We start from the raw sequence: 23,570 nt of genomic DNA on the forward strand, positions 1-23,570 counted from the left end.
GTAATAGGGTGCGTGACCTTCATCTTATTGGTACAAAATCTGTGAAATACAAAAAGTTAAGAATCCCTGACCTAGCAGGAAAGAAGAAAAGAATGGTTATTATTAGGCTGGTCCAATTAATCGATTAATAGGATCGGCTAATCGATCGATTGTTAATCGCAGTGAAAAATTTTAGTTGAGTTAATCGACTCGATCAATTCGATTAAAATTTCTATTGATTTTTTTTTTTTTTTTGAAAAAAACCGATTAGAAGTCTTATAAATCCTGTTCTATAGAACATTTTGGATAAGTGACCATATTTATAAAAACACTTGTATCAATATTTCGATAAAAATTAGATTCAATGAAAACTGATGATTTCAGTTTCAAATTGAGTTTGATGGGAATTTTAGAAGACGACCAAAACTTATTGTATCCACTATGGAGAGTAGTTTTCCGTATTCCTGGAAGCATCATTTCATCTCCTCACAAGTACCATTCGAAATTCAAGAAGAGTTTGCAGGAAAACAAGCAACAGTATAATCGAAAGCAGTTTCTAAGTCAGTGAACAATTACCAAAAGTAACCGATTTTTTTTAAAAAAACGACAAGATCCAAGCGAAGAAATCACAGTTTTTGGCAATTATGTTCAACATATTAAATTTCTCAAATCGGACAGCCTTAATTTCTTAACCTATTCCTATATCTGTTTACATCTACCGAATAGGTGAGTGAAATGAATAAAATATATTTTCATAGCATCTACGATTAATCGATTAAAAATGTTGATTAACCAGTTAAAAACTTTAATCGATTTTCAGCCTTAGTTATTATTGAGCAGTTTTAAAAGAAGTTCTAATGCGTTCTGTAAGAAACGTGGGTGTTTTTGTAGGAAGACAACCTTCAGTGTTTGAAAACCACCGTTAGAAGGATAAAAATCGATCCAGTAAGATAATTGAAAGTTTTTCTTTTAAGAACTTTTTCTGGTATTCAGTTCGAAGTGAATGCAAGTTCTTATTTTCTTAACAGTAGAATTTGAATTCAGAATTAATCAATTATATTGAAGATAGAATCACAGTAATTTTTCACGAAAATACTCTACATTATTCACCGTTTACTATTATCATTTTTAGGCCAGTATTCATACAATGCGCTGAAATGTTCCTGTGCAGTCAAATGGTTTAACTCCTCTATGTCTAATAAAATGAGGTTCTAACGTTATAGTAGACTTAATTTTTAGTTAAAATTTTGCACATGCTTAAATACAATTTTATGATTATTTGCAACACATTTCTATGATTTGCATTACTATTTATAAACTAGTAATTGATAATACTTGATTGTTAATGAGCAGAGATTGTTATAAACTGAAACTTCCCATCGATAAAACTCTATGGGGGAATCTTTGTAGAGGTCTGATATCAAATCTTTTATGGAATTAGGGTAAAAAAGCAAACAAAAACGAGGGTATGTGCCAGCATATTACTCTATTAGCGAAATAGATCAACATCATGGGGGGGGGGGGGGATTGCATAACATGTGGGCATCCAGGATCGCATTTCATTTCGTTCGATTAATTTCCAAGGTCAGAGACGACAAGCCTAAAGTGATCTCGCCTTTCAAACCAATAAATAGCATTTACGCAATATTTTTCAGGAAATCCACCTTAGAAAATGAGCAAGTTCAAGGTAAACTACTACAAAATTAGTTCCACCGCTTCAAGTCCATCATATGATTTTGAGATCTGCACATCCCACTGGCCGTTGTATTCAATTCTATGCAATGCTATAAAAAATAATAATCATTACCTTCTTGGTTGGAAGTCTTTTATCAAGCTCTTGGGTTATTCCCAACTTAATGGATTCCACACAGACTGTCGATTCTTAGCTTGGAGACTGGAATGAAAACTCCGCGGAGCGTATTTTCACGTACGCTTATTTTAATTCCGTCGCACTTCAGCCGTCTTTCCGTTATGGCTGGAAGGACCGGAATACACAAAAAAAAAGCTCTTTTGAGTTACCACTTCTCTTTTTCCTATTTTTATTTCATTTTTTTTCATGCTTTTCTTTTCTCTTCCCGAATGAAAACGTCGACGTCACTGGCGTAAAGAGAAATGACCCCGCAATAGTCCAATTAGATTTGAATTGAAGTATCCACTCGTGAATCCACGGCTGTGTTTTGTTTGTGCCTTTTTTTTTGTTTTCTTGTTTTATATGAGTCAGTGAAGGTCACGTTTTTTCTGTTCCGTTGTTTTACGTATTTCTCTTGTCATTTTATTCCTGTTTTTTTTTTTAATACTTTTTTAAGGAGGAACGAAGGTGAAGTTAGTATGACTGAATCTCGTTTTTTCTTCTCTGAAACCTTTTGATACAACTTCCTGAGAAAGTGATTGTTAAGACAGTTTTCGTAAGAACAAAAACATTCCTAACAGAACCAAAAAACTTTCCACATTTTAAAATTTTCGGTACTTGCAAAAAAAAACAAACAATCCTGGATTACTATATTGGACTGTATATACTTATCCGTTCATTCTACTCGTAAACATTCCTCTGCGGAATTTCTAACGAATTGGCTATATGCAGGAACGTGTTGTGTATGTGTATATGCGTGACCCTAACGTTTTCATTTTGTCAGGGTTACGCATGTTTCATGTCATACTAGTTCTGCCATCTGTTTTCCATATTTTGAATATTAAAGAAGAAGCTCGCTAAGCTAAAGTAATTGGGACCGAAAGAAAAAGTTCCGATTACCAGGGTTCATTTTTCAAATACGATTTTTTTCAGTGGAAGTGGGAATTTCTACGTGTTAGACAAGCGTTACACACACCAAATAAGTTTGTTCAGGTGCCCGTGGAGAAAGAATGATTGACCTCAATTTCATCATAAATAATGTATTTCTGCGGTTAAAAATTCTGAATGGAATTGTGAGTAACAAAACAAAGTGAAATATTGGAGCAAGAGAAAATATTTTTAATGTATAAAAATCTTGAATATGATTTCAACTTCCATCGAGCCACCGATTAAGGCCCTCCTCACACGGGGAAACTAAAATCGAGCTCGAGTTGCTTCAACTTGAGAGTTGAGTTGACTAGAACGAGTCGAGTTGCCCGTTCTCCCTCACACGGCGCTACTAAAAAAATATTCAAAGCCCGGGAAACTGAGTAAAAACAGCACAGTCTATTAGTTCTCCTTGTTATCTTCCGGTACTATCTTGTTAACCGGGTTAGGAAAAATCGAAACAAATAAATAAGAAAAATAATTTCTATTATATGTGAAATTGCTACAGAATTTCAGCTCACAGGTAAATACAAAATTTCATTATTTAAATTGATATCATTTTGAAATGACAATAAAATGGTAAAAATTAGATAATTTTTAGTATAATTTCATGTTTCATTCGGAAAAAAAATTCGCAATAAAATGTCTGTTTTTCCTCTATAAATGTGCCTATTAGTTGGATTTAATATATTTTTATTGTTTATTAGTTAAAATATTGTCACGCAGAATTTTAAGTAGTTTCATGAGATGAAACGACGAAAACTGGTTCCCAGAGGCAAAAAATAAACTATAGGCAAAACTAGAGACAAACAACACATGAATTGTTGTTTATGTTTCGGGGAATGATTTTCCCCGAATACTCCCACACACAGATGTGCGTGTACGTGACCTATATAGATTAGACATTCCAAGCAAGGGGGAAAATCAGGGACCATCCCTATGGAACACGTGCTTGTTTAGGTACATGTAAAAGTAGACAGTATTTTCTGCAGGTTCTTACCCAGGGCCGTCTTAAGAGCAACATGGGAGCTCCCAGCCATGTATTTTTTTTTTCTGAGAACCTACTTGGCAAATTCATTTGGTTATTCCTGAAATTTTTTACCAGGTATAATTTTTGTGACGCTCCATCTTCTTTTGAAATCGCCCCAGCGGGGGAGTGCCCGGGTGGGCCCATGGGTTTACCACAGACCCGTCATCTAGGGGGATCAGGGGGCTGTTGCCCCCCCGGCTTTCAAAAATACACTATAAATAGTATATATACGTACATACAGTGAGTATATGTTCTTTGCCCCCCCCCCCCCGAAAAAAGTTGAAATGACAGTCCTGGTTTACCATTTCATTCAGTGGCGTCAGAGCCAGGGGTGCAAACTCAAGCACCCACGGTAATTTGTGGCATGGATCCGAGCACCCCAGAATTGATTAAGGAATTAAACTTTCCGATATAAAACTAAAGACGAGCACCCACAGTTTCGAAACAATTCCGACGCCCCTGATTTCATTATAATTTCAAAATAATATCAGTTTAAATAAAGAAATTGTGTATTTACCTGTGAACTGAAATTGTGAAGAAATTTCATTATATCCTTTCAACTGATAATTTATGATATATATATATACTCTGGATTGTTTTTCAATATGAGTCCAAACTCGCATGACGAAAATATGAAGGAATGCCGAAGGCAGTTTCTCTAGTTTCTTCAACAAAAGTTGGCGGCGACTAGCATGTCAGTCGCCAAGTGACCGAGTCGCGTTCGATATTTCGTCGCCAAGACGCTAATTTCCTCGTGTGAGGGCGTCTAGAGCGATATACGTACTGGTCTCCGGGAGACGGTTTCTCTTATCAGTTGCCGAACTTTAGTTTCCCCGTGTGAGGAGGGCCTAAGAAACCACAACGATTGAAAGTGATGAAGGCATAGGCCGTTGTTCGTTATTCAAAGTACCGACCATACTGTGCCGCAATCTTCTCCCTCATTGACACTCCATGGAGGAGAATTTCACTTCAAAAATGGGATAGCTACTCGCTTAGAAACGAGTAGATGAAGGTATATTTGGCTTTAATGGGAAAAGGAAGTGAACATGAAAAAAGTGAGATGTTGAAATACGACATGCGCTAAATTTATTTTCCAGAAAATGAAGTAAACCTCCCCGCGTAAAATAATCAACACATAAACCTTTATTCAACACAACCCTAAGTAACTTCACAGTAACTTTTAATCTCGCGTTTGTCATACTTTTGGCCAGTACCAATCGATGATCCGATCGATCATAAGTGAAGCCGTTGCTGCTGCTATGTGTGTGTGTGTGTGTATGCATTATTTACTTTTAAAAAAGTGCTTATTCCACCGATAATAACCAGAGCATGATTGTATTATTTTCCGCTCTACATATACCGGGTATTCATACAAAGAGAACCTTATTCCCCTGTACGGCAGCAGCAGCTGCTCCAAATTGTAGTAGCTACGGCAACGACTGAAGGAAAACACCGAAAAACTCGATAAAAGAGCTTCGTCGTCAATGATTTTTTACCTCTTTTTGTTTTATTTGTCACACACGTTATGTCATTACAAAAGAAGGAAGAAATTAAAATTACTTCTTTTATTTTATTCAAACTCTTTCCCCCCAGTATTCATCGTATCTAACTAATGCATGCGTGAGACTAACACTAACGTAACAATCGATGATGTGGATTTCGAAATACTATATCAAGCATCCTCAACCTGTTGCTTGCAATAGCAGCGGAGATCCCTTTTGCGGTAAATCATAGCTAAAGGGTGCTAGATCAGAGGTCTTAAACCTTTTCCCAGTCGCGAACACTGCCTGTACCCGCAATCAAAAGAAGAGTACCTTTACGGGGCAAGTTTCAACATAAAAATGCATGAAATTAGGATGATTTCAATCCTTGAATGCTATTTGTACAAGGTGTTTAATTGGGACGTTGATGAAGTGCTCGCGAGCACGAAATTGGTCACGAGCATCGAGCTGAAGATACCTGTGCTAGATGCTTGTTCCCAATTCGGTGCTCTCGTTGTCTTGATCGATTCCGTACGAGTGAATTTCTTTTCCGTCTGAGTATTACTAACATCCACAGTTGCCAAATGAGAGTTTTCTTCAGATGTTGTAAATCAGGGAAACACAAATTCCTACCCGCGGACCAAATTATATACGATAGGTACACCAGTTTTTGGCCTACAAGGGGTAGCTACATCTCACAAATTTACTTTACCGTACACCAACTCCAGTCATATATCACCGTATGGCAATTTCCAACTAGCGGAGGTGGAGGGGAAATGAAGGCGTCATTTATCGGTGGTCATCCCAGGATCGATAGGTAAAGAACTTTTTTTGATGTTCTTTTGGCTGGATTCGAACCCATAGACCTCGACGGCAACCTTCATAATGGAAGACGAGCATCTTCCCACGGCACCACTCGGGCGCCAAATATATCAAAAATCGGGCTCACAAACTAAATTGGTTGTGCATCCCTGATGTAAATGGTGATCGTGACTGAATAAGAGTTCAAGACCTCATGCACTGAATGAAACTTGGAAGATGAAGATGACAGCAGATTAAGCATCACGGCGCGATCAATGGACACTCACTTCGAAGCACTTTCGACAATTTGCTTCAAGGTTTGAGTTCTAGATAATGGTCACTTTAAAAAAAACTGATTGGGCGAAATTTGCAAGTGATGATAGGAAGGGCCTCGTGTGCCTTCAAGGATCTTAAAAAATTTTCTCGTTTCTTTTCATGAATTTCAAAAATCTTTGCATGATTCCCCTGAGCTTTGAAAATCTTTGCTTGCTTTTCTCAAGCTTCAAAAATTTTCGATTGGAGCAAAAATAATAGTGATGATAGGAGAAGTCAACCTTCTTTAGCAACAAGAAATTTGAGTACCAAAAATATTCACGTGTGTGTGTGTGTGTGTGCACTTTTCCTGAGGTGCACACACACCTGCCTTCCGGAGCTTGAGAAATCTTCGTGTGTTCCTTTTGAGCTTCAGAGATCTCCGCTTGAATTTTCTGAGTTCGGAAATCTTCGCGTGGATTTCTCAAGCTTCAGAAATCTTGCTTAGCGGCAAGAAATTTGACTTTCATTAAACTTCGCTTGCTTGTGTGTGCTTATTCCGAGTTTCAAAAATCGTTGCTTTTCATGCCGTGAGATTGAGAATCTTTGCGGGTCTTCCTTGTGACTTTCAAACATCTTCAAGTGCCTTCCACGACATTCAAAAATCCTTACCTGGCTTCCCTGTAAGCTCCAAACATCTGTGCGCCTTCCGTGTAAGATTCAAACAACTTTTTGCGTGCCTTCTCTGAACTCACAAAAAATCACCTGTGCGACGTCTTGCACAATTTCTAACTAAGCGGTTCTTAAAAAAAGTTCAATTTAGAAAATTAGGGATTCTTGAGCCTCCCCAGAGAGGCACGCCCCGCAATTCGGCGATTTGGAGTCTAAAACGTTAGAAAAATGGGAATGATTTAGACGTAAATACAGTAAAACCCATCTTTTGCCGACCCCTGCGACGCAAAAAAACTTCGTCCGTAATAAAAGGGGGGGGGATGACCGTTAATAACCGGTTTGAAATGCATCTTTTATTGTACAAGGGAAATTATTATTTGGCTGTAAAAGAAGGGTGGTCACATTCGAGGGGGAGTGACTGTTAAAGGGGTTTTTACTGCACTCGAAATTCCATGTGTAGATTGTATGAGTAAGACTTTTTATAAACGAAAGTTTTGATCCATTAGCGACTCTTTCTGGTGATGATGACTTATGATGACGACGACGACACCCAAGTGATGTCACCGTTTTCTTTTCGTAAAGAGGACATTATGGCTTCTTTTGACGACCTACATTCACTAAAACCTACTGAACTTTGTTGCTGTTATTTTCTCGTCTCTTTCTCTAATGCCCGCAAATTACTTTCTCCTCCCCAATGCTTGTATTTTCTTAATGAGCAGATAACTCCATGTTTTTTTTAGAACAAACTGACTCACCCACGCCCGGGTATATTTCAAAACTACGTGGTGACAGATACGTAGTCCGGAAATGTGAAATATTCTCCCTTCATTGGGGGGGGGGGATAATTGGTGTTCAAAATTAAGAGAATAAGGCTACTAAAGAAGCATTTGGCACCAGAGGTGGCTCAAACTTATCTGCCCCCCGGGTGCAAAGCCTCGTTTGACGCTCATAATGACGACCTTGGTCGGGGGAAGGGGTCGACAAGGTTTTAGCAAGGTGACACTGGTATATACCTGATTTTTCTTTAGTGTAAGCCGCACATCATTGTTTATCATTAAAAATAACTGTGACCATACGTCCCGCTTTTAACGAAGCTGTACCGCATTTTGGTCCGAGATCTTCATATCATTCTAAATTACGCCAGATGACGAACTTGATCCAGGTTACAGCTCTAACTGATGAGCCGTCGTTACTTATCCTGCAAAGAGGAAGTATAACGAGGCGACTTTTATAATGAGAAATTCGTTTCCGGTGCTTCAGCGTCTAGAAAAGTTCGGGGCGCGAACGTGAGCCGTTAAAAAGTCTCGCCGGAGAGAGCAACAGTCCTACAACGTTACAATTATTCATTCATTACATTTCACTCACTGAGTTGAGAAAAAACTCATAGTTTAAAAAATTGATTGCAGATGGCAGCACAGCACATAACAAGCATTACACAGAAACAAACTTCACGGAAGGTTCACTGTACATACACACATGGCCTCCACAAGGGTGGGGCTGACAGGGCTTTAGCCCTGCTGCCCGGGACAATTCTCATCTTTTATTTTGCTTTTTGATGTTGTAAATTAACTATAGAAGGAAAAAGTCTGACGCTGGAGCCCGCAGAAGATCCCAGCCTAGAAGCCCTGCTCCAGGATGTGGAGGCCATGCATACACACACATTCCAACATGTACCAATTCATTAGAAGTTCCGCAGAGGAATATGGATGAGGTGCATGTCTGGTTCAGTATTGCCAGTGTCTAGACAAGAACAAAGCCGAATTTTTCCTTTGCCTTTATTACAGAAAAATGACTGGGTGGAGCACCAAAATGCAGCTTTTCCCCCTTATGAAAGAGCACATCTTGTTTCCGGTATCACGATCCCACACCCTGTCCGTTCCCCTCAACATCTTCGTTGTCAAAGTACGGCTCAAAAGCGTGATGTCATTATTGAGTTTTTACTTTTAGGAAAATTTTTAAAATTTCGGTCTGTAACTAAAGCCTAGACCGGAACCCGGGCCCACCCGGGCACGGCCCGGGGGCATCAAGGGAAGAGGGACCTGACAAAAATGAGATCTGGTTGAAATTTTCGAGAATTTGTTTGGTAGGGCCCCCGAAAAATAAATTGGCCCCGGGGGCCCATGATACTCTTAAGACGGCTCTGTAAAGGAGTCGTGCACAACTTCCAAACAAATGGGACCCCACCAAGGCGATATATCCGGCCCGCGAAAGGTATTCCGATAGCAAACTATCAATACACCCAACAAGATATAACTAGGCTGACTGTATTTCCTTCATAAAAATAAGAGAAACCTGAGTTCATTTCCGAATTATCAAAAAAAAAAAAAAAAAAATTCAAAAGCAAACAACAACAACTGTAGCCACAAAAATTATCAAATGAAAATAAAGATGACAATTACAGCCAAAAAATTGTCAAAAGCAATCAAAGTTGCTGAAAAATTGCCAGTGGTGGAAAGAGGGCTTAAATATAGTTCACCAAAAAAACTAAACGTAAGTGTTTATCGAATATGTGAGATGAATATTGTGTATATATTGATTATCATTTTTGTTAATTGCATTTTTAATTGGGTTGCTATATATTTTTTGGAAATATATGACATCCATATTTTTATGGGCACCTTTTTCTCAGCCACCTCATTGCGCATTTTGCCTGTTGTGGTGTTGTATCTGTATTTGTATTTGTATAATATATTTATATGACTTTAAATAATTATGGCAGTCATAATATAATTTTTACTTGCCTCTGGCAACCTTTTTTGACTGTAATTGCAAATATATTTGTTTTTGGAAATTTTTGGCCGTAATTGGCAACTATATTTGCTTTTGGAAATTTTTGGCCGTAACTGGCAACTATATTTGCTTTTGGCAATTTTGCTTACTTTCGATAATTTTTTGGCTTTAATTGGCAACTTTAGTACTGTTTGAAAACTTTTTTTTTGCGCCCATGCGTTAAGACGGCACCACGTACTATTGTCATATTGACTCATCAACTATCTTTTTAATAGTATGATGTATCACTGTGCGGTAGAGGTGACCACTCATCACACAGGGTGTCTGGGAAATATATATTTTTCAATAAATATTTCTAGTTGTGTGTGTATTGAATTTTCAAAAACCCTATAGTTACCAGGAATTCTTTTTGTCCATAATTCACTTTTCAAGAGATGTTTTGGCTATTATTTCTTAATAATTTTTTTTTCTTTTTTTTGCAACAGGGTATTTTGTAGAAAATGTTTTTAGTAACAATATGTTACTTAGTTATTTGCCAACAATGCCTTTTGCAGTGTTTTGTAGACAATATATTTGTAGAATATTTTTTTGGCAATGATTTCCGCAAAAAATTTGTGGCTATTGTTTTCCAAGAAATTTTTTGGGTATTTTGCAGAAAATAAGTTTGGCAACAATGTATTTTTCCAGTGTTCTGCTAACAGCGTATTTCCCTGCGTTTAGCCAACCATGTGCTTTATAGTGTTTTGCAAACAATATATTTACCTAGCATTTTGTTCGGCAACAATCCGAAAGAAATATATTTTTGGCTATAATTTTCCCCATTAAAAAAATTTTTCGGGTATTTTGTAGAAAATGTATTTGACACAACAATTTTTTTATTTTCCAGTAATTATTTTTGGCTACAATTTGTTTTCCAATTTTTTTGCAACATTGTGTTCTGCAGAATTTTTTTTTACTGTAATAATATATTTTCTAGTATTCTGCTAACCAATGCATTTCTCAGTGCTCTGCCAGCAATGCATTTTCAGTGATTTGCCAACACAATGCATTTTCCAGTAATTTTTGCCAACACAATGAATTTTTCTTTTTTTTTTCCAACGAAGCATTGTTTTTAAAACAATACATTTGTAGAACTTTTGGCAACAAATTTCAAGAAATGTTCTTGGCCATGATTTTCTAAAAAAAATTTGGGATTTGTCCAGAAAATATCATTGGCAACAATTTATTTTCCAAGAAATTTTTTTTGGTAACAATGTACTATTGTTACCAAATATTACTACAAGTAATATTTTTAGCTATAACAGAGTGCTTATAAGGATAATAGCTAACTGAAATTAAATGGAAAAATCATCAGTTACAACTGTTATCAAACGACGACCTTTTTCTAAGCCTGCCAACTTGTAAGACATTATCAAATCACACCATATCAGTAACAATTAATTTCCCATGAATGTATTTTCTAAGGGATGCTTTGGCTATTTTTTTTTCCAGGGTATTTTTTGTCAACAGTGTATTTTTGCAGAAATATTTTTTCTGGAGATAATTTCAGGAAATACTTTTGCTCACAAGAATTCTCCAAGAATTTTTTCGGCGACAACGTGTTTCCCGAGAAATGTTTTCGTCCGTACAATTTACCGTATTTTAATGTGTATAAAGAACCACCCCTTTTTTTGAAAATTAGGTCCCAAAAATAGAAGAGTTTCTTACACAGTAATACCCTGGAGTTAGGCGATAGGTGGGACCGTAGTTAAGCTCAAGTCGAATTCACGTGAGTCGGAGTAAACTTTCGCACAATGATACATTGAAATAGCTATTAATTGGAACAAACATTTCTGAAAAACACCAGTCTTTTCGAAAAACAATTACAAACAATCTCATTAATATTTTTAAATTGCTCCAAAATATGTACAAACGAAAGTCATGTGAAATGCAATGTTTTGCTTTTTTGGTCCATCGAAAAGAATGAGTTTCTTGTGTCAAAGCAGGATAATTTTGTGATTAGTTTTTATTTCTTAGCAGGTGAGTGACCAGCTGCACTGTGGTTAAATTTAAAATAGCATCGTTTTGAACTTTAAAAACCAAACAAACCATTCTTCACAAATGGAAGGTAAGTTTCGAATTAGTTATAAGGCTGAAACTGATTTTCAAAATCGCTCTCTCTGCAAAGTTTAGATCTATAAACTTTGTCTCTTCTCTACATGTGGTGCTCTGATTGAATGGACAAGACAAGGACAAGGGACCCATATACGGTCCTCGAGGGACCCCCAATACGGTATTTTACAGAAAACGTTTTCGACAACACTTCTTTTTTCCAGGTGATGCTTTCAGCGAATTTCCATGCAGGAATTTCACTTACCTTACGGGGTATCGTATTCTCCTTGTAGTAAGCTTGTTTGTGCCTCCTACGGGCTTCATCCTTCCTCCTCGCCAAGATACTAGCTTCAACAATCACCAGGGTCTGTTGCTCCCCAGGTCCAGTAACAGAAACCGCCACGACATCGCAGAACGGCCTGCGACTTGTTACGCTGTCCACCGACCCGGGGAGCACAATCTTCATCACATCACTGCCGTCTTCCACGCTGGCGGCACCTTGATGAAATGTGTCTTTCAAACAGTCAAGCAATAATAATATCTCTATAGTAGAATGCCCCCTGTGCCAAAAGTGAATTAAATGGAACTTATACCTCGAAAAAAAATCAGAGTATGAATTTATGATATTTCGTTTCCTTACTTTTCGTGAGACGAGGACGTTCCTAATGAAAAAAGAGGGACGAGGGACGTTATTGGAGCCTAGTACTGAAATTATTGATTCTCGTTATTCTCTTTTTTTGGTGAATAGTCAGTGGCGCAGCAGGTTGTCATTTGTTGGATCACACGAACGAAATCGCGTTGCCGTGTTGCCCCTCAATGTTACTCTTCCACCCTTCCCCATCAAGATACGGGGAAAAAAAGAGTTCAATCATGCTAAGAGGCAATCATTGGAGCTAAATGTGATTTAGCTGCCATCAAAAGGACAGACAGAAAGCAATTCTGAAAAAGAAAAAATTAATACAAAACATCTCGTGATGGTAGAAAAAACACCATCGATCCATGGACAAGTTACTCTATGGAGAAAATTATCTAACTGTAATTATGTTATTATTTCTGTAACACATCCGTGAGAAAAAATGAAGGACAACATGGATACGAATGTAATTTTATGTTCATCACCTATATTTTTAGATTAGAGAATTGATAAATGATGAAATATTCGTTGATATGGAAGCCAAAAAAAAAAAAAAAAAAAAATTGCCTGTAGAAGGCATTTTTTATAAACTGACTGAAGAAAAACTTCTATTTAGGTAAAAAACTTGGACAAATATTGTGGCTAATTATTATTATTATATGCAATAATTAATGATAGTGATACTACTAAGGAGTAATAACATTAACGGACATAGACATTTTAGACCGAAATATTCTAAACGTTCACCCTTTCTGTTCAATTTTTTTTATTAGTCCCTGTCCCTAAGAGTTGGTTGATTGATTTTCTCGATAAAAAGTGGGACCAAACCACTTCCTTGAGGGACTTCACTTGTGACACGTGTTTAATCGGAAAATTCCCCGTTCACCATAACCCGCTGCGACCTCACTCTCACAACCACGATTCTATTCAATTTAAATAGTTGCCCCCAATACCAATCTTATGTGAACCCTTGAACAGTTTACTATGTTGAAACCGATAGAATGACTTTTGGAAATCAAGACAGACGACGTCGATGTTTTTGACATTTCTTAAAATCTTAGTCACATAATCACAGAAAAATAGGTGAGATGACTACATTTTTCAATGGTAATCATTTCATGTGATGAAAGACTTGCTTTCTTGAATATGTTTACATTGGAGGAACGCAGGTGTGCGCATCGGGGGATATGATCGAAGAGTTTAAAATTTCCAACGGGATGGACCATGGGTTATCGATGTGATGCACCGTTAATCAACTGCTTCGACAAGGGGTACCAATCGTTTAGTAAGGGACAACACCAGGTTGTGTTGCAGGGAATTTTCCTCTTATAGGTTTATCGATAAATGGAATAGCTTAAGTCTGGGGGTCGTGACTTTTAACACAATTGACACGTTTAAAAAGAAGTACGATACACATAATGGGATAAATCGAGAAGCTATCCATACTGAGATAAGACAACCATAATCTTTGATATAGGCAGTATTTATACAGTATATTAGTTATCAATTTTTCTTTCGTAATATATGCTTCTGTATTGGGTTGCTGTATTTTGGTAATATTTGACATCCCTATTTTTTATATGGGCATCTTTTTTTTCCAGCAAACTCGTTGAGCAATTTGACCGTTGCGGCTTTTGGGTATTGTATTTGTATTTTATGCAAATAAATATTAAGTATTGTTGAAATAATGGATAAAAATTGGTGAAATGGTAAAACAATAAAATTGATGATGAATTTGATAATAATAAATTGACGAGTAAATCAATTTATTCATCAGTGAACATGTACTGATAAATGAGCCGCACACTTCTGTAATTCTCACCTTCATTACCAACATAAGTGAACGGAGAATCTAATAAATCGTTGAATTTTACGTAATATGGTGAAAAAGTTCATTATTGTAATAATCAAGAGAATATTCTTCATTCTTTACCAAAAATATTTTACATTATTATCGACCGCTGATAGAAAAAAAAAAGGAAAAAATCGTTGGAATTGAAGGTGAAATAAAAAAGAAATTTCATTAAAAAAGAATGAAAAAAAAGTGAATCAAAAATAACAAAATGGGAGCCGTTGCCAAATTTGAAGCGATTATATGCCATTATTTCGATTAGATGTGATCGTAAGAATACATTGAACACGTGGTGGAAATCCAAATTTATATTTTTTCTGTCTTCTCGAAGGACACCTTTGTTCTAAAAAAATAAGGATTCTTGCCCATCTAGGATTATTTTAAAATAGTTATTGATGTTTTAAGTATTTAGAAAAAATTACTGGATAGAAGGGGGTTTTCTTAGTATAGTTATTGAATTGGAAAAAAATTCAACAGACTTAGCTTAAGAAACCGCCTGTATTGGATATCAGCGTATACTTAGGTGCATTGTGGAAAAATTAAAAAAAAAATTAACGGTTAGAGTTATGAGTTTTAATCATTTTATGATCAAGAACGTAATAGTGCTTCCAAATGCCAGTAGAATAATTTAAACAAGTTCTGTTTACTTTCCTCTAATCATCATCGCGAAGTTTTGTTGTAACACTATAATTTTCTTCCTCTTCGTTCTTTCTATACCCTGAAAGTGATTTTTTCCCCCACATATTTTCATCTTTCTACTATATACGTATAAGAGTGAGAGAGAAAAGGTAGGGTGAGAGAGGGTGAAAAGAAAATCTTCTTTATACCTACTCTCTTATCAACGTATCTGTTATACTGTTTTACTCTTTCTTGTTTTTTTTAAATTTTCTCTTCCACTTTTTCCTCTTCTTAATTTCCTTTTCTAACGTGTGGTTAGGTTAGGACAAGGTTACCATATTTATCGCCGATGCGCCAAATATAAATCAAAGAGTTTGTTGCCAGTCGTTTGTAAGTGAACTTGATTATTAATAAATACTCTTGAAATAAATTATATTTTATAAAGTAATGCTCTGCAATGTTGAATTCAAAGTTCAAGACACAAGAATGTACTGCTTAACGCTGGGCTCACACCGGTTAGACAGAACTGGACAAGATAGCTTTAGACAAGCTTAGTGATTGTTGTTCACATTGATTTGTATGGCACAACGCACATCGGTTAGTCAGACAAATTGAAACGTTGCGTCATACAAATCAATGTGAACAAAAAAGACTAAGCATGTCTAAAGCTGTCTTGTCTTGTTGTGTCTAACCGGTATACGCTCAGCCTAAGACCTTAAGACATTGCTTAAGCACTATTGCTATGATGGTAGAGCAATAAAGCTGCAATGGTGGAGTTTCGATTTAAGGCATTGTTGTGAGGATAAAATTTCTATTTAGAATATTGTTGTGAGGATAAAATTTCTATTTAGAATATTGTTGTGAGGACAAAATTTCTATTTAGAATATTGTTGTGAGGATAAAATTTCTATTTAGGACATTGTTACAAGGATAAAATTTCTATTTAGGACATTGTTACAAGGATAAAATTTCTATTTAGGACATTGTTACAAGGATAAAATTTCTATTTAGGACATTGTTACAAGGATAAAATTTCTATTTAGGACATTGTTACAAAGATAAAGTTTCGAGTAAAGACATTGGTAAGTTATAGTAGAATCCCTACAATCCATCTAAGGGCCCTGATCTTCACCTGACAAAATTTCAAAATGCAGGCACATATACATGAATGAACGCCAGGGTCTCTGCCACCAGACTTATCCCGTTGCCGAGATCTCTTCCAGCTCAGCTTCGTGGCAGAGTCTGGAACAAAGTGAGTGTGCACCTAACAGTCTGAGTGTGTAGCTAGTGTTGCGTCTGATATTTCAGTGATGCCATCTATACTTTAAATTGTGAGTGAAGTGTAATGATTGTGAATATTTGTAACGTTGTAGGCCTGTTGCTCTCTGTGGCGAGACTTTTTAACGGGGAGATCGGCTCGCATTCACGCCTTGAAGTTGGGAACCACAGGAAACCAACTTCAGCCGACCACCACTGTGGCGCCGGTGGGGTTCGAACCCGGATCCTTGCGATGCGAGTCCGTCACTATGACCACTCGACCACCACAGCGGCGAGGAACATATACAGCATTTATTTCCACGAGTTGTGCCAGGTCAGGGCATAAAGCATTCAAAGAAAACGACTCCGTTTCTCAAACAAATCCTCGCCAATAAGCCAAGAAAATACTAAGAATACTAAGACACAAATGAACATCTCGTCGACAAATGATGGACAGTCGAATTCTACTCCAATCGAACCGTAAACTGCAAAGAAAAGATCCAGGCAGAGCAATGGAGCATGGAAGACAAATCCATGGCTACAGAGAAGTTTGACGCTTTTAATCATCTGGAAAGAAAAAAAAGAAAAGAGAATAGCAAGGAACGAGGGTATATCCGAGGTGTAAAGTTCCTATCATTCAAAAAGATAACCAGAAAAAGAAAAACCAGCAAATAATGCTTCGAAGATTCACGGTTCACTGATATGATAAGCCGTTCAATAAAGATCCGTATTGGGGGAATAACAAACCGTTCATTACGGCTTCAGATCGAATTTGCCATTGATAAATTTCCGGGTAGAAAAGAAAAAGAGCAATTCTTCCAAGTTTTCCAAATAATTAATTACCTCATTTTCCACCGAGGAAAAGATCTCTTCTCTCTCTCTCTCTCTCAGAGGAATTTACTCATTCTACGTTGTGTGAAAAAAAAATTTTGAATGTAGAATAGACGGATCAAACGGCGAATGCACACATAATCTAACTGAAGGGAATCGCCTTGTGTGCGTGTGTGTCTATTTTCGATTAATACCTGTCACTAACATCCGCGAAAATTGTTGATGGCAGTCATTTCATGAACAGCGTGAATTTTCGGAAATTGTGCGGGAGAGATTAAACGCCGTTTCCTTAAGAGTCTGGATCATTTTTAATGGAGTTTTTTTTTATAGTTTGTGTAAGCTTTTGATCCAGTTTGAAGCTTTTGTTTGCGTTGGTCGTTTCACGTGGAATCGACTATGAAGAGGAATGATTTGGACGGGAGGAATGGGCTAATTTAAAGATGAATGTCAGCGCAATACCATTTACGGCAAAGGTGATCAACGCTTTAAAGAGTGCGGGCCACTTCATTGGTATGAAAACGTGTCGTGGGCCACATAAGCTATCTGTAAATGTTCCACGCGGGTCTCAAATGATCTGGGAATGTGCCACGGGCTACTCAAGTGATCTGGAAATGTGTTGCGGGACACTTAAAGGGTCTGAGAATATGCCACGGGACATTTAAAGGGTCTGAGAATATGCCACGGGACATTTAAAGGGTCTGAGAATATGCCACGGGACACTTAAGTGATTGTAATGTACCGCGGGTCACTTAAGTAGTTTGGGAATGTGTTGTGGGTCACTCAAGACAGGATTCATACTGGCGCAATATGGCAAACGCTTGTCGTATCGCACCAGTGTGAACCCGGAATAAGTGATCTTGGAATGAATTGCGTGGCACAAAAGTGGTCTGGGAATGCGCCGCGGGTCAATTAGGTAATCTGGAAATGTGTGCCGCGACTTAAGTGAGGTAAGAATATGCCGCGAATCACTTAAGTGATCTAGAACAGTCATTTTATTTCATTACTTCTTTCTGTGAAGGGCTACACTGTGGTGTCAGCTATTGACCAAAGTTGTAACGATTCTCACATGCCAGCTCATTCGTAATTCAAGGACTGTTCATTAGACGAACTACCTGTTTCTCGATATTTCTCTACCTCCTACTGTGTCCGAGAGGTAGTTTTAAAGAAGTTCTTTCTGGAACGACATGTGTATAATACAGTATTCAATAATCAACCGATTACTGAGTACTGTATTTACTTTTAGTTATTACTTATTACTTTTTGTCTAGCAAAAAACTGTTCATTGAAAAGTGTGGACTTGAACATCCTGTATTTTTTCGAAGTTGCTTGGGAGGTAATAATATTTTGTGTGGTGTGAAATCTTCCTTTACTACCAGATGAAACTTTCAGAAAGTTCTATCAGTTATCTATCCAGCTGTAATGGAAAAAGCCTCAGTTAGTTCCCCCCCTTTGAACTAATTCACAGTTTTAGTCACAGTCATTAGGGCGTGGTAGGTGGCCCAATCATTTGATATCCTCAAAGAACGAAGTCACAAATGTTTGCATAATTAGGTGACAATTCGATAGCTCCAGGTGATGGAGCTTAGTCCACAAATGTGATTGTTCTTAAGGCTCGTCGTCTACATTCGCGTGCTATGCGTTGACCATGAGCAGCTATCTGAACTTCCTCATCAATGTGAACGAACGTTATGCAATACTTCATTGCGAGCTAAGTAACTTGGATGGATCGAATCGCGGTCGGCACATCAAAGAGGTACCACTAGGAATCAGTACGATGGAAGCCAAGTGTAGCGCTGCGAGCACAACTTGCTTTTGCATAGGCAGTTAAAGAAGGGGGGGGGGGGGAAGGAAAAGTTCTTATTTTTATTTTTCCTCCACACGGTCAAAGCGAGTATAGGTTTTGTTGTCCATCCCTAATAAGGGACGTCTACACACGCGCGCTATGCTTTGTCGCGCTGAGCTTTTGCATGTGAATGGGATGGCAAGTTGCAATGATTCACGAGACGCGGAACGAAAGTCCTATTTGTTGCGATGATCCGTCGACGGTCAGTACATCAAAGAAACTCGCGTTGCACCTCTTGGATAGTGAAGTCTGTGACACTGCTATCGCAACCAGTTTGTGCGTGGGTGGAGGAAAAGTGGGGGGGGGGGGAAAGGAAAGAAAAAGTCAGGTGTATTTATTATCACCTCATGGTCAAAGCGAGTGAGCATGTGCTATATAATAATAAATTATCGCTTATATATAAACGAGTTAAGAAGCAACTTCTTTACTGACAGATTTTCGGCAACAGACTTCAACAATTTAGGACCCAGTAAAATGGAAGTGCAGAACTTTTTTATTCCACGAGCCAGATACGCGGTATTTTTTGCGCTCATGTACCAGAAACTTATCTCAGAGACTGTAAGACCCCCGTATTTCACGGGACATTTCTTTAATTTTGGTCGTCCAAATTTTTTTATAATAAAAAATTACTCTTTTTTTCCCCCAGAATTTCCAAGAAGATCTGTTTGAAATACTCTTTTATTTTTGAAATCAAGAATTACGATTATTTTAATGAATTATAGATTATATTATGATAATTGTGACTGCATCATACATAATTATAATTGACAAAGTATAGCATATACGTCCTTTTGGTGAACTACACTGCATCTTAATTCATTGCGACTCGTATCATCCCTCTACTTCCCGTCACTGGCGATTTTTCAGCAATTCTACCGATAGTTGGCAAATTTACAAATTTTTGGCAGTACTTTTCTCGTTATAAATGACAACTTTACTTACCTACATTTTTTTTTTGGTTATAAATGACAACTTTACTTGTTTTTTTTCAGAATATAATAGACAATTTTGCTTCCCTTTGACAGTGTTTTTGGCGATAATTAGCGATGCCTCGTATGGATCCTGATTTCCCGTATTTTTATCGGGGAAATATGGCCAGCCTAAGTATTGTTAATTTTCGTGGGCTGAATGGAACACCTTGCCGGTTGTGCACCGCTGCAATAAAAAAGTGTCTAAAACCGGGTATCTAAAAAGAAGGAAAAAGAGATGATCAAGAATATGATTGTTCTCTTGTTATCGACTTCTACCTGCATTTCGTTTGTTATATGAATCATCAAATTATAGTTAGTACTGCAATTCGTAAAAATAAAAAAAATATCAACAAATAAAGTAGTATTCAAAAAAAAATTCGCTATTTTTCGTCAATAGAGTTTTGACAGAGTTTGCATTTTTGATCGAAATTAACGAAAATTCTGTATAAGTTGTGTATTACTCGATATTATATACTGTGTAAACTAACTACTATAAAAATATTTTTTCTAGCTCAGTCCTGCTCTAAGAATCTAAGAATCAACTGATATTTAGATTTTCTTGTGTTTCTGAGTCGTGGAGGGGGGGGGGGAAGAATTTTTCTTATATTCATTTAACGGGACCAATCAGGGAACTTGTTCTCAATTATTTGATCTTCGTAAAGTTCATTGCACATTTGAATTCTATTCAATATCGTCGTTGGATTTGGTTCAAGTACTCCATCGTGCCCTGTCTTGGACTCATTCAAGAGTCTAAGTCTTGTCAAGTCCATCATATTCATAAAGTTCAATTTAAGATTCCATACCACGAACTCAATTAAATTCGAAGCTTCCATCCATTATTCATGGCATAGTTATTCATTCAATATCGTGATTGAATATCAAATGTCATGCGCTCGTCATTGATGAGCGGCAGTATGCTCGTATGATCATGCTGCATTGATTATAGGTTATAACTAAGACTCGATAAGAATTAATCACTTTCATTTGGGAATGTTCTGTTGTGAAAATTTTCCAATGTTTAGAAATAAGTCTTGTGTGTATCGGATATACTTACACGTGTGTATCTTGATTGGAGTTTTACAAACAGTAAAAAATATTCATTCAGAATAGTTGCACGTACGAGGTGATCAAAAAGTCACTTAACATCAGACAATGTACTGAATAATGGTCTTACCGAAACTAAATAAGTACACGGATACTTTTAAATGTAGTTTTATTTAAATTAAACGAAAAAAAAAATATCACCCTAGTCACAATTCGTCACGTTATTCACATTTTCAACTCATCATCCCAATGGTCAACTTATCAACTCAACAAGTTGAACTGAGCCCAATCTCAATTCAACAGTTTCAACTATTCAACTAATCTCAGTCTCAACTTATCTTAGTTTCAAACTCTTTGTCTCTCTCTAAATCCAGCTATCTCAACTGATCCTAGTCTTAATGAAACAGTCTTAATGCAACAGCCTTAATTCAATAGTCTTAATTCAACAGTCTTAATTCAACAGTCTTAATTCAATAGTCTTAATTTAACAGTCTTAATTCAATAGTCTTAATTCAACAGTCTTAATTCAATAATGTTAGTTAACTTAGTTAATCTTAGTTAAATAATTCAATAGTCTTAGTTAAATAATTCAATAGTCTTAATTCAATAATTCAATAGTCTTAATTCAATAATTCAATAGTCTTAATTCAATAATTCAATAGTCTTAATTCAATAATTCAATAGTCTTAATTCAATAATTCAATAGTCTTAATTCAATAATTCAATAGTCTTAATTCAATAATTCAATAGTCTTAATTCAATAATTCAATAGTCTTAATTCAATAATTCAATAGTCTTAATTCAATAGTCTTAATGCAACAGTCTTAATTCAATAGTCTTAATGCAACAGTCTTAATTCAATAGTCTTAATGCAACAGTCTTAATTCAATAGTCTTAATGCAACAGTCTTAATTCAATAGTCTTAATGCAACAGTCTTAATTCAATAGTCTTAATGCAACAGTCTTAATGCAACAGTCTTAATTCAATATTCTTAATTATACAGTCAAGTCAAACCTGCACAAAACTCAATGGCACGAACTGTATGACTATCGCGACGATGGTCATAACCTCTAGAAATCCAGCCGTATCGAAATTTCAGCTGATTCAGCTATGTTGACTCATTTGCTGCCCACAACAACACCACGTGGTTTCATATTTGACTACAATTACTTGACCGTTCATGCCCCTCGTGGAGAATTTCTAACGAATTGGTGCATGCCGGAACGTGTATCCTAAGCGTATGTGTGGCCCTAACGTATATATGTGTTATACTGAGGCTGCCATACGTCTTCCATGTTTCGAAGTGAAAAGGATTTTCATGTATTTTAAATATTGCGTTGAAGGTATGCCTGCTATCTGCGGAAAGGCATTCTCAAAAGCGGGGTTACCTGACGAATGAGAGCCTACACAGCATTAGCTATGTTTATACTCTTTTATTTGTTACTTTTTCACTTTTATACTCTTAATTTATTACTCTTTTTTAACTTTTTATCGATAAACTCGATCGCTCACCTTGTACGCTCGACTTTTAAAGCTCGAGACCCGTAACAGTTGTGAAGCTTGCCACAACCACCAACTGTACCCTCTTATAACTGCCTTTGTCTCTCGGGGCAATGTGTAATGGAATATCTCTGGCCTCCTGACAATTTGCCTACGAAAGACTTTCCTTTACACATTCTTTGCGGCTAGGGAAAATGGCAACCCTATTTGCCGCGTCGAGAAACATAGCACACCACCAACCTCGACTTTTAAAGCTCGAGACCCGTAACAGTTGTGAAGCTTGCCACAACCACCAACTGTACCCTCTTATAACTGCCTTTGTCTCTCGGGGGAATGTGTAATGGAATATCTCTGGCCTCCTGACAATTTGCCTACGAAAGACTTTCCTTTACACATTCTTTGCGGCTAGGGAAAATGGCAACCCTATTTGCCGCGTCGAGAAACATAGCACACCACCAACCTCGACTTTTAAAGCTCGAGACCCGTAACAGTTGCGAAGCTTGCCACAACCACCAACTGTACCCTCTTATAACTGCCTTTGTCTCTCGGGGGAATGTGTAATGGAATATCTCTGGCTCCTGACAATTTGCCTACGAAAGACTTTCCTTTACACATTCTTTGCGACTAGGGAAAATGGCAACCCTATTTGCCGCGTCGAGAAACATAGCACACCACTAACCTCGACTTTTAAAGCTCGAGACCCGTAACAGTTGTGAAGCTTGCCACAACCACCAACTGTACCCTCTTATAACAGCCTTTGTCTCTCGGGGGAATGTGTAATGGAATATCTCTGGCCTCCTGACAATTTGCCTACGAAAGACTTTCCTTTACACATTCTTTGCGGCTAGGGAAAATGGCAACCCTATTTGCCGCGTCGAGAAACATAGCACACCACCAACCTCGACTTTTAAAGCTCGAGACCCGTAACAGTTGTGAAGCTTGCCACAGCCACCAACTGTACCCTCTTATAACTGCATTTGTCTCTCGGGGGAATGTGTTATGGAATATCTCTGGCCTCCTGACAATTTGCCTACGAAAGACTTTCCTTTACACATTCTTTGCGGCTAGGGAAAATGGCAACCCTATTTGCCGCGTCGAGAAACATAGCACACCACCAACCTCGACTTTGAAAGCTCGAGACCCGTAACAGTTGTGAAGCTTGCCACAACCACCAACTGTACCCTCTTATAACTGCCTTTGTCTCTCG

At 37.3% G+C, this 23,570-nt stretch overlaps 1 protein-coding gene across 2 annotated transcripts in view; it reads right to left on the reverse strand.

Annotated features, from left to right (window-relative positions):
* LOC149078196 (ninjurin-2-like) overlaps positions 1-12,417 on the reverse strand; it is a 28,938-nt gene extending 16,521 nt beyond the window's left edge. Inside the window, exon 1 of one of the 2 annotated variants that reach the window (XM_089241788.1) lies at positions 12,078-12,410. In XM_089241788.1, coding sequence (XP_089097914.1) covers positions 12,078-12,278 — 201 coding nt within the window. In that variant the 5' untranslated portion in view covers positions 12,279-12,410. Of the gene's footprint in view, positions 1-12,077 lie in introns of both variants that reach the window. The other variant, XM_089241787.1, reaches the window with a different exon arrangement.
* Positions 12,418-23,570: the final 11,153 nt, after the last annotated feature.

Source organism: Pholcus phalangioides, unplaced genomic scaffold (genome assembly GCF_987345545.1).
Source record: "Pholcus phalangioides strain wild (caught in Gottingen) unplaced genomic scaffold, Ppha-v1.0 ptg000014l_1, whole genome shotgun sequence".
NCBI classification, from domain to species: domain Eukaryota; kingdom Metazoa; phylum Arthropoda; class Arachnida; order Araneae; family Pholcidae; genus Pholcus; species Pholcus phalangioides.